Source organism: Abramis brama, assembly GCF_963993115.1.
Source record: "Abramis brama genome assembly, chromosome: 17".
NCBI classification, from domain to species: Eukaryota; Metazoa; Chordata; class Actinopteri; order Cypriniformes; family Leuciscidae; genus Abramis; species Abramis brama.
The window spans coordinates 19928447-19941194 of record NC_139979.1 but is presented as its reverse complement, the minus strand read 5'-3'; the positions used below and the strand labels follow the sequence as shown (position 1 = coordinate 19941194).

General features: G+C 36.2%; 1 protein-coding gene across 1 annotated transcript; it reads right to left on the bottom strand.

Moving 5' to 3' along the window:
- Positions 1 to 1266: 1266 nt before the first annotated feature.
- LOC311067028 (gamma-aminobutyric acid receptor-associated protein-like 1) lies at positions 1267 to 10685 on the bottom strand. The gene is made up of 5 exons (XM_084088562.1): positions 10473 to 10685; positions 8581 to 8670; positions 8109 to 8187; positions 7133 to 7251; positions 1267 to 1740 (listed from the first exon to the last, which is right to left on the bottom strand). Exons 2-5 carry the CDS (start codon positions 8668 to 8670, stop codon positions 1675 to 1677), a joined length of 354 nt encoding a protein of 117 aa, XP_083944688.1. The 5' UTR covers positions 10473 to 10685; the 3' UTR covers positions 1267 to 1674.
- Between the last annotated feature and the right edge of the window lie 2063 nt (positions 10686 to 12748).

The window sequence follows — 12748 nt, the reverse complement described above, 5'->3', positions numbered from 1 at the left end:
TTTTTTTTTTACAGTGTAGACTATTTATGTACATCTTCTGCATACCCTTTTACCTTGACATCAAAATATCTGTTTTTGTTCCTCTATTTGGCCTTTTTTCACTTGTCCTGTTTTAGACCAGATAGACAGCTGGACTCTCTATCACACATTTTTGTAACTTGTGTAACATATCATATGAATAATGCACATGAATGCCCGAAAAGAATATTAATTTTTAAAAAAATACAGCATTGTTTTGAATACTTCTGTATTTTATCATTTAAACATGTACACAAAACTTTAAAGAAATCAAACTCCTGGCATTTTTATCATTAAATGAGTGCTTTTATTCACTTTATTAGCAATTAATTGGCCTAAAATTAGTTTTGATGACTGAATAAAACGTGTTTTACCTTTATTGACTGTATGAGAGCGGATTGAAGAGGGCAAGCCGTACACATGTTCAGATGTGTTAGTGAGCGAGGAGTAAACATTCCCTTCATTTACGTCTTCCTCTGCGATGTCAGTTGGAGACAATGCAGTTTAATTGAAGAACAGTTAGATATGAGAAGAAAACTAGAGAAAAGGCTTCGTTATTTGTATAATGACTAACTAATAGCTAATAACAACTTGTTTATTGCTTATATAAAAAAAATATTTGAATAACCATTTTACCTTTTGTCTCCTCTTGCTTCTTCTCCTCAGCCGTTGCAATCTCCTCCAACTCCACTTCTACTTCTGTCTTGCTCATCATGGCTTTTTTTTTTTCTGTCTGCCAATTCCCTTGAGTTTCGTTTTCCTGACTAATTTGTCAGAGGTCCCAGTAGGTGCAAGCTCTTTAGTTACTGGTTTAATCTCCTATTGTCTCAACTATTCTGAGGACAAATGACACAGTTGTAACAGACGAGCTTCACATTTAAATATGCTGACCTGATTAGAATTCTCTCATCAGGATAAATCTGAACATCACACATGATCATTTGTTTTCCCGCAAGTTCCTCATTACACTCCGGCAAGTTGCCACGATATCCCTCACTTCTCTCTTTTTCGTACTGTCAGATTGAATCAATCCACTAATCATGTCTCATCCTAATGGAAAAGAAATTCAAACATATCAAACCCGAGTCGCTAGCGTCTCTTTAAACCTTCTAAGTTTAAGTGTTAAATGTTAAAAATGTCTAAAAAATGCTGAATAGGATAAATAGTGGACAAGAATGAATGAAATCTGTACTAAAACAAATGCTTCAAACATTATGCACAGACTCATAGACAAGAAAGAGGCTAAAATATTTTAAAGATTTGTTTTATATGCACAAAAGTTATTGATAATACTTTACAAAAAAAGAAAAACAAGAACAAAAACCTATTTTCATTACATACAAATGATGCGCTCCTGGGAGAGAAAGATAAATCAATACTTGCTTACTCTACTACTGTGTTCGAAGTTTATCTCTGTTTTGACTTTCTATTTTCCCCTCTTTCTCTTTAGTGTCTCTCAGTTCTCAAGTTCCAATACTTTATTGCCAAGAATCTGTTTAAAGAAACATATAGTTTCCCCCCAAATACTGATAAATGCAAACAGCACCCTTTAGTCCCCATTATGAACAATGCCCCCTGTAGGTACAATGTATTGAATGTGGGATAATAGTGGTAAAATAATGTATCATCTTTCTCTCTCTTCTTTCTTCCTCCATCTCAAGCACCGTAAACACTCTCATTACTGTATGTCATGTACAGGAACAGGTCTTCCTCCTGGTGTTCCTAAAAACAGACAGAGCTGGTCAATTTAGATCAGAAATCATATTTTTTAATTCTATTAGTTTATGATTAAAATTGCAATAGTAAAAAGTGTGTGTATATAGACCACAGTTCAAAAGTTTAGGGTCAATAAGATTTATATTTAAAGAAATGTATACTTTTATTCAGCAGTGACACATTAAATGGATCATACAGTTACAAAAACTGTTTTTTTTTTTTAAATCAACATTGATAATAGTAAGAACTGTTTCTTGAGCAGCAAGTCAGCATATTAGAATGATTTCTGATGGATCATGAGACACTGAAGACTGGAGTAATGATGCTGAAAATGTAAAAAATCTATACATTTTAAAATATATTAAATATATTAAGACAGAAAACATATTATTGATATTTTTATTGTAATAATATTTCAGCATATTACTGTTTCACTTTATTTTTGATTAAATAAATGCAGCCTTGGTGAGCATTAGAAAAAAAAGCTAAAAAAGGCAATAATAGTTAAATATACACTCACCTAAAGGATTATTAGGAACACCATACTAATACTGTGTTTGACCCCCTTTCGCCTTCAGAACTGCCTTAATTCTACGTGGCATTGATTCAACAAGGTGCTGAAAGCATTCTTTAGAAATGTTGGCCCATATTGATAGGATAGCATCTTGCAGTTGATGGAGATTTGTGGGATGCACATCCAGGGCACGAAGCTCCCGTTCCACCACATCCCAAAGATGCTCTATTGGGTTGAGATCTGGTGACTGTGGGGGCCATTTTAGTACAGTGAACTCATTGTCATGTTCAAGAAACCAATTTGAAATGATTCGAGCTTTGTGACATGGTGCATTATCCTGCTGGAAGTAGCCATCAGAGGATGGGTACATGGTGGTCATAAAGGGATGGACATGGTCAGAAACAATGCTCAGGTAGGCTGTGGCATTTAAACGATGCCCAATTGGCACTAAGGGGCCTAAAGTGTGCCAAGAAAACATCCCCCACACCATTACACCACCACCACCAGCCTGCACAGTGGTAACAAGGCATGATGGATCCATGTTCTCATTCTGTTTACGCCAAATTCTGACTCTACCATCTGAATGTCTCAACAGAAATCGAGACTCATCAGACCAGGCAACATTTTTCCGTCTTCAACTGTCCAATTTTGGTGAGCTCGTGCAAATTGTAGCCTCTTTTTCCTATTTGTAGTGGAGATGAGTGGTACCCGGTGGGGTCTTCTGCTGTTGTAGCCCATCCGCCTCAAGGTCGTGCGTGTTGTGGCTTCACAAATGCTTTGCTGCATACCTCGGTTGAAACGAGTGGTTATTTCAGTCAAAGTTGCTCTTCTATCAGCTTGAATCAGTCGGCCCATTCTCCTCTGACCTCTAGCATCAACAAGGCATTTTCGCCCACAGGACTGCCGCATACTGGATGTTTTTCCCTTTTCACACCATTCTTTGTAAACCCTAGAAATGGTTGTGGGTGAAAATCCCAGTAACTGAGCAGATTGTGAAATACTCAGACCGGCCCGTCTGGCACCAACAACCATGCCACGCTCAAAATTGCTTAAATCACCTTTCTTTCCCATTCTGACATTCAGTTTGGAGTTCAGGAGATTGTCTTGACCAGGACCACACCCCTAAATGCATTGAACTGCCATGTGATTGGTTGATTAGATAATTGCATTAATGAGAAATTGAACAGGTGTTCCTAATAATCCTTTAGGTGAGTGTATATACAGTGAGGAAAATAAGTATTTGAACACCCTGCTATTTTGCAAGTTCTCCCACTTAGAAATCATGGAGGGGTCTGAAATTGTCATCGTAGGTGCATGTCCACTGTGAGAGACATAATCGAAAAAAAAAAATCCAGAAATCACAATGTATGATTTTTTAACTATTTATTTGTATGATACAGCTGCAAATAAGTATTTGAACACCTGAGAAAATCAATGTTAATATTTGGTACAGTAGCCTTTGTTTGCAATTACAGAGGTCAAACGTTTCCTGTAGTTTTTCACCAGGTTTGCACACACTGCAGGAGGGATTTTGGCCCACTCCTCCACACAGATCTTCTCTAGATCAGTCAGGTTTCTGGGCTGTCGCTGAGAAACACGGAGTTTGAGCTCCCTCCAAAGATTCTCTATTGGGTTTAGGTCTGGAGACTGGCTAGGCCACGCCAGAACCTTGATATGCTTCTTACAGAGCCACTCCTTGGTTATCCTGGCTGTGTGCTTCGGGTCATTGTCATGTTGGAAGACCCAGCCTCGACCCATCTTCAATGCTCTAACTGAGGGAAGGAGGTTGTTCCCCAAAATCTCGCAATACATGGCCCCGGTCATCCTCTCCTTAATACAGTGCAGTCGCCCTGTCCCATGTGCAGAAAAACACCCCCAAAGCATGATGCTACCACCCCCATGCTTCACAGTAGGGATGGTGTTCTTGGGATGGTACTCATCATTCTTCTTCCTCCAAACACGTTTTGTGGAATTATGACCAAAAAGTTATATTTTGGTCTCATCTGACCACATGACTTTCTCCCTGGATCATCCAAATGGTCATTGGCAAACTTAAGACGGGCCTTGACATGTGCTGGTTTAAGCAGGGGAACCTTCCGTGCCATGCATGATTTCAAACCATGACGTCTTAGTGTATTACCAACAGTAACCTTGGAAACGGTGGTCCCAGCTCTTTTCAGGTCATTGACCAGCTCCTCCCGTGTAGTTCTGGGCTGATTTCTCACCTTTCTTAGGATCATTGAGACCCCACGAGGTGAGATCTTGCATGGAGCCCCAGTCCGAGGGAGATTGACAGTCATGTTTAGCTTCTTCCATTTTCTAATGATTGCTCCAACAGTGGACCTTTTTTCACCAAGCTGCTTGGCAATTTCCCCGTAGCCCTTTCCAGCCTTGTGGAGGTGTACAATTTTGTCTCTAGTGTCTTTGGACAGCTCTTTGGTCTTGGCCATGTTAGTAGTTGGATTCTTACTGATTGTATGGGGTGGACAGGCGTCTTTATGCAGCTAACAACCTCAAACAGGTGCATCTAATTTAGGATAATAAATGGAGTGGAGGTGGACATTTTAAAGGCAGACTAACAGGTCTTTGAGGGTCAGAATTCTAGCTGATAGACAGGTGTTCAAATACTTATTTGCAGCTGTATCATACAAATAAATAGTTAAAAAATCATATATTGTGATTTCTGGATTTTTTTTTTTTAGATTATGTCTCTCACAGTGGACATGCACCTACGATGACAATTTCAGACCCCTCCATGATTTCGAAGTGGGAGAACTTGCAAAATAGCAGGGTGTTCAAATACTTATTTTCCTCACTGTACATACATATACATATACATATATATATATATATATATATATATATATATATATATATATATATATATATACAGTGCAATGCATAAGTGAATACACCCATGCTAAAGTTGACTAAAAAGAGGAATAAAAAATCATATTTTGGAAATTGAATTTAATGCCTTAATTTAAAAAATTAGGAAAAATCCAACCTTTAAGGACACCAATTTTCTTTGTGAATGAATAATGTATCGTAAATAAATAAATGTTCTTCCTTAAAATACATGGTGCATAAGTGAGTACACCCCTATGTTAAATTCCCATAGAGGCAGGCAGATTTTTATTTTTAAGTATTTTTTTAATTTTTTTTTTAGGATACTATGCATCCTGATAAAGTTCCCTTGGCCTTTGGAATTAAAATAGCCCCACATCATCACATAGCCTTCACCAAACCTAGAGATTGGCATGATTTTATTTCAGTTAGCCTAAAATCTAGTTTGATTTGCATTGAGAGATGATCTTATGGAAAGTATCCCATGCCAATCTCTAGGTATGGTGAAGGCTATGTGATGATGTGGGGCTATTTTAATTCCAAAGGCCAAGGGAACTTTATCAGGATGCATAGTATCCTAAATTTTTTTTTTTTTAAATACTTAAAAATAAAAATCTGCCTGCCTCTATGGGAATTTAACATAGGGGTGTACTCACTTATGCACCATGTATTTTAAGGAAGAACATTTATTTATTTACGATACATTATTCATTCACAAAGAAAATTGGTGTCCTTAAAGGTTGGATTTTTCCTAATTTTTTAAATTAAGGCATTAAGTTCAATTTCCAAAATATGATTTTTTATTCCTCTTTTTAGTCAACTTTAGCATGGGTCTATTCACTTATGCATTGCACTGTATATATATATATATATATATATATATATATATTTAACTATTATTGCCTTTTTTAGCTTTTTTTTATTATTCATGACTTTAATAATCATGTACCAAATAAAAAAGAACATTATATATTAAAGGCCATTATATGATTTTAAAGAAATATATTTAGAATTTTATGAAGGTCAGGATTATGTTCCGTTTAGTTGTTCCAGTATCACACAGATGTGATTTAGTTCCTTTTGTTTTCCCTGTGTATTTATAGCCCTCAGTTTGTGTGCTCAGTTGTCTGTTCCCGTCTGTGCTTACACTGTAAAAAATGTAACCGTGATTTTTATGGTAAAAAAACGGCAGCTGTGGTTGCCAGAACTTTACCATCAAAAATACGGTAGCAACCCGTTATTGGTTTTACAGACTTAGCCTAACTTAAAATTTACAGTAATAAACCGTATTTTATTATCTGATATAATGTGAATTTACCGTCCTATTGAAGTATTAATATCTGTTTTGTACCATAATACACTGATAACCACCAATCACAGCAGTGATGATAGTCACATGATCAATCAAAGCTCATCACAAGCAGCTCTTCCACAAGAAAATTAATACTATAGAAGCTGCACAGTGTCATTCACACAAACATTAAACACACATGAAATTTTAAAAATGCAATAAACATTAATTTAACAACATTAAATGTAACATAAAACCCTAATGTACATAACTGATTAGAAAAAACGAAGAAAACTATGAAGAAACAGTTATTTCAACAAAAATACATCAAATGTGAAGTGTCTCGCAGGGAATTGTGGGAATGTCAATTTACGTTTTTTCACTGTAAATTATACAATGAGTTGTTCTTTTTCACTTTCAAAAACTGTAAATTTAACGGTATTTTACAGTAAAATTACATTAAATGTACCATTAGATCTATCACAGTTATTTACCGTATATAGTACCAATTAACAGTTTTTCACTGTAGTCTTATACCGTTAAAATTACAATCATTTTTAACAGTGTAGTGTTGTGTTTCTCCTGCGTGTTATCTTGATCTCCTGAGTGTTGCTGATTTATTGTTTATTAACAGTTTACTGCTGCACAAGATCCAGCTTCAAACTCATCCTTGCTGCAATGAACACCCTTTGCTAATAAAGTTGAGTTTCTAACTCGGCACTAGTGAAGAGGGGTGCTTGAGTTACCTCATACACTGCAGACAGCGGGGAGCTGGATGGAGGGAGGGAGTTTTTTACGAAAAAGAAGAGCGCTTCTTCCGGCCTCATAGACACCCGCTGTCTGATCAGGAAGCAGAGCTGGCCGACTGGAAGAGAAAGTGGAGAGAATGTCAGTCTAATCAAAACTGAACAATTTGTAAACGGTTTCATTTCTTCCTCAGAAGGAAGACTGGAATAGGGAAGTTCAGGGTCAGAAAGAGTCCCAAAAAAATGTAAAGGCCTTAATTTACTGGCATATTACGCAATGCTGATGGACAATCATGAGTTGAGGTAAATTCCCCTGTAAATTTACAGAAATTATGCCATACACAGTTTGGATTTAAATAGGGAAATGCTTAAAAGTTAACGATTGGATCATTATTGCAGTGATTATTATGTTTCTAGCATGTTATATGTTTGGCAACAGTTGTGATGGAGCGTGTAGCTTTTCATTTCTTAAGCAACCATGTAGGAAGACACCTCTTGATGGAAATAAATGTTGTGATGTTATTTCCATCAAGAGGTGCATCAATTTTTGGTCAAGATCTTGTATTGACAATGCAAGAGTTGAGCACTCTATAAAGTTTACTCCAGCACATCCCAAAGACTTTCAATTATTTTAAGTTCTGGACTCTGAGGTGTTAATTCATATGTGAAAATGATTCTTCATGCTCACTGCCAACCATTCTTTCACAATTTGAGTCTGATGAATCTTGACATTGTCATCCTGAAATATGGCCATGATGTGTTTTTCACATGGGTGTTTAAGAAATGAAAATCGGGTTAGGGTTAGAAGAACAGTTGCCAAACATACAGTATAACATACTAGAAACATAATAATCACTGCAATAATTATCCAATCATTGACTCTTAAGCATTTGCTTATTTAAATCCAAACGGCTACTTTTTTTTGTGGCTGGGCAGTGTATAATGTTGAGGGCATGTATGAAATAAGAGCTGTCACCTGTGAGGTCTGAAGGAACAAGGTATTTCTTTTTGTCAAGTTCAGGAGCTCGTGACCTTGCAGCTCTCTCCACAATTATCTAAGGAAACAAACAAACAAACAAATATACAACTCTCCAAAAACCTTCCTTTTAGAGCAATATAATATTAGTTGAAAATTCTGTCATCTCTCATGTCATTCCAAACCTGCATGACTTTCTTCTGTAAAACATAAAATAAGATATTTTAAGAAATGCCTCAGTATTTTCTTGTCCATACAATGGAAGTAAATGGTCACCAAAACTGTTTTGTTACCAACATTCTTCAAAACTTCTTCTTTTGTGCACCAGAAGACAGAAATACAAGTTTGGAACAACATGAGGGTGAGTAAATGATCATTTTTGGGTGAAGTATCCCTTTAAAGCTTTGAACCGTCCTGATAATGTAACTGAAATGTATTGTTATTTATTATGGTTTTCAACCATGAAACTGACTGGAATTTTATCCGGATGTTTGGCACGGACTCTCTCCCCCTCCGCTCTCCTGATCTCCAGTGGAACACTTCGCTGATATTGGCTAGACATCTGAGGGCCAAACACACATGAACAATAACATCAACATTAAAATATAACTAACAAAACATTTCAGGCTTCCTCATTTGATGCATTAATTCATGTGCCTGATTAGTTATTGTCATTCAAACATGGGCAGAAATAAACACACTGTCAGATCTGCATATGATCATTAATAAAGCATATTTATTCTCTGAATCTGTCAATCATATACACTAGATGTAACAGATTGTTTATCTTCAAATGCTCTGGTCATTCTTCTGCCACCCCACCATGGGCTCTTCCTCTCCTTTGCCCTCAGTCCAGATGTTGTTCACATATACTTCTGCCATATGTTAAAATTCAAACCATGTGTACATTTTCTACAATCCTAACACAATACAATAGCTAGATTTTTTTAAAGTCACCATGAAATAAAAATGGACAAATCTTGTTAATTAAATATTGCATTATTTATTAATGATTAAATTATATATCCATGCACATTATTTTTTTTAAATTCCATTCCCATCATAATCTTTAATCAAAATAATTCTCCTCCCAATTGCAGAAACTTCTCTTTTCTTCACTGATGACGTGTTCATTGGCGCAAGGGCGGGACAAACCTGTCACTCACATGACATTACAGAAAAAGTAAACCACAACCATCCAACGATCCAATCAATTCCCAACGGACAAAATCAAGTCCCGCCCTACATTTTTTCTTGTTCGAGAAGCCGTTTTACATGGATGTGCATCATAATAGTAAAGGAAAGACTATTGTAACTTCCATTTCATGTTGACTTTAATAAAAATAAAACATGTTAATGACAACTAACTATAAAGAACTATAACATAGAAAAGTCAAAGTTACACATTGTCTGCATTAGTTCATCGTCCGTAACTTTACGGAATGTTCTGCCGTTTCACTGAAGGTTGTGGAAAATGCTTCAGAATGTTTTATTACTGTGGAACTAGGCAGACTAGTTTGTTATGTTTATATTCACTCAACCATCCACTTGTGCCCTGGAGAGGAACATCACATAATACAGACATGCACACCCATCAATTATAACAGAACTTAAATACTCGGATTTGACATTTTTGCATTCCTATTTATGTCTGAATAGCTGAGTGTGCAAAAGAAAATGCCAGAAAACGCATCCAATACTGTAGCAGATGGTCATGTATGCCAAAAATGACTCTGACCTGTGGGTGTCTTTTTTCTGTGCTCTAAATAGCTTCATTTTACTGAGCACTACAGTTAGCCTTGCACTATATTTCTCACAAACATTACAATATGTTTACTAAATTTTTTGGACTTGCACCATGGTAATTGCATGTGCTTACTCGTGTAAATACCATGGCATATGCATATGCATATGGTAGTTATTATTCACTACCGTAGTATTATGTAATAATAAGAAGCCCACACGCTTGTTTAGTTGTGATTCTTGATGGTGTTGCGAAAAAGACGAGCTGCCACATGGAGTGCTGCAATGCGAAAACATGTCCTCCATAGTACTGGCCGCTCCTGAAACACTCACTATTAACACTCATAAACAATAACAATCTTCTGCCGTCAGAAAGTACATGATACTGTGAGATAACTGCGCCCATAACAACTGCTGATGACGTAAGGCCGCGAGCTCACATGATATGATAAGACCTGCTATTCCGTCCTTGATCAGGGAACAAAGTGAACTTAATGCGGGTAACCGCGAGGTTGGTGTCTGAAACTTTGGTCCACCACAAATCCACGACCGTTTCCACCATGAAACTTATCCACATTAAACTGAGTGGATTGATCATTGCGGTAAACACACAAAACATACCTTGGACGGCTACTGATAGATTCAGGAAGAAGTCAAATGTAACGCCCGTCTTCCCCGCTTAGACAAAGATCAGATGCCCGTATCAGCGCAGTAATTATGTTGCTCTCCAAAAATCAATAACTTTATATTTTAAATCGCCTTCTATGTTGAAGATGTCGACTGGTCCACTTCTCCCACTAAAACAACAACAAATAATGTACCGCCTCATTCCGTAAAGTAACCAATGAGAATTATATAAATAGACTGACATAACGTCTAGCCTTTTAGAGGAAAGAGAAGGCGGGATTTAAATGTGTTGACAGTGCTTCTATTGGCCAAAGTGAGCTGTCGCTCACGTGTACTCCTAGGTCAGCGGAACCAATCAAAATAAAGCATAATTAGGCCAATGAAGAGAGCTCTACCGTGTTTCTGTGTTACGTGTCTGACGTGTCCTTTTCTAGGCAAAACCAGCATGTGATTATGGTAGCAACCCAGGACAGAGACAATGTTTTTCTTAAACAGTTTTCAGAGTGGCATTCGTTATTAACTTCCTAATTGTCTTTTTAGCAGATAGATACATACATAAATAGTTTTACTATTAATAAGTTAACACCATCAAACCCGGCGAAAACAAAGTGACTAAAGTAGGCTAGAACCTATTTTTTACAGTCTATGGCTAGAACACAACTATACAATATACAATATACAGTTGTATACAACAATACTTGTATCTGACCAATGGTTGGCTTCATTATGCAGTGGCACTACAGTCATTACAGACTGACCCAGAAAGTGATGCACACAAAGAACATCCAGGGTGATACATGAAGGAGCAATGCATTGTTCTACAACAGTGGATCTCGATCTCAACCTTTTGACTTTATGGCCCCTTCATTGTCCACAACAACAACATTTAAAGCCCCCACCCGAAGCATATTCATTATATAAAAACAAAATACTAATAAATATCTTGTTTTTATAGTTGTTTTTAGCTTATTTTAATGCTAGTTTTAATCTTTTTTGTTTGTTTTGTTTAAGTCATCTTGAGGTCCCCTCAGAAGTTTGTTGAGGCCCACTGGTTGAGAACCACTGTATTGTACAGTATAGAATAAATCTTGGGGCTGCTAAGGTATATGGAAAATATTATACTTATTTTTGTATATATATATATATATATATATATATATATATATATATATATATATATATATATATCGGACTGATCAGAATTGAGTCTCAGTTTCATATATGTATATATATATCGGACTGATCAGAATTGAGTCTCAATTTCAATTTATTCTATTATTTTATTTTATTATGTTAGAAATGACAATATTTGCCTTCTCTGTCATGTGCAGAACATTCTGTCGTCCAATGAGAGAAGCTGGCAAAATACAAACCTTAAATGTTTTATGGAGAGATTCAATTTAGTTGATATATGGAGGTCTACGTTTCCTGATTCGTTGACATATACTTGGAGCAACAAGTCTGGTAACAGGCAATCTCGAATAGATTATTGGTTAGTGTCTGCGAATATACAATCTTCAGATGTCTCTGTTAATATGATTCCTTCACCGCTCAGCGACCATAAAGCTGTTCTTATCTCTATTAATTTCAGCACTTCTCCACATACCATGGGTAGAAGTTCATATTGGAAACTTAATAGTTCATTACTACAATATAAACATATTAAAACAAAGGTTAACAGTCTTATTTTATGTCATTGGTATAAAGCACTTTCAGAAAGGAAATTCTGCAGTAATTGGGAGCTGTTGAAATTTGAGGTAGCTAAGTATTTTCGAAAACAGGGTAGCTTAATGGCAATAGAAAGACGTACTAAAGAGAACAATATTATTTCAAGATTAGCTGTCCTATCCTCAAAATCATGTCCAAATGAAGATGAACAAGCTGAGTTAGCCACTTTACAATTGGAGTTGGACAAATTATATAAGAATAAGGCAGAAGGAGCCTTCACTAGGTCACGAAAGCGATGGTTGGAGAAAGGGGAACAAAACTCTGCATATTTTTTTGGTCTAGAGAAATTTCATTCTAAAAATAATACAATTGAACAACTCAAAATAGATGGGGATGTTACAGATGACCAAGTTAAAATATCAAAATTTTGTACAGAATTTTATAGTGGTTTATATTCATCCAAATTCTGTGATCATTCGGCTTATTTATTTCTAAACTCTATTTCTGGAATAAATTGTAAATCTGTCGACCCTGTACAAAAAGAACTTTGTGATAGCTTAATTACTGTTGAGGAAGTCTCAAATGCTATCGCACATATTAAG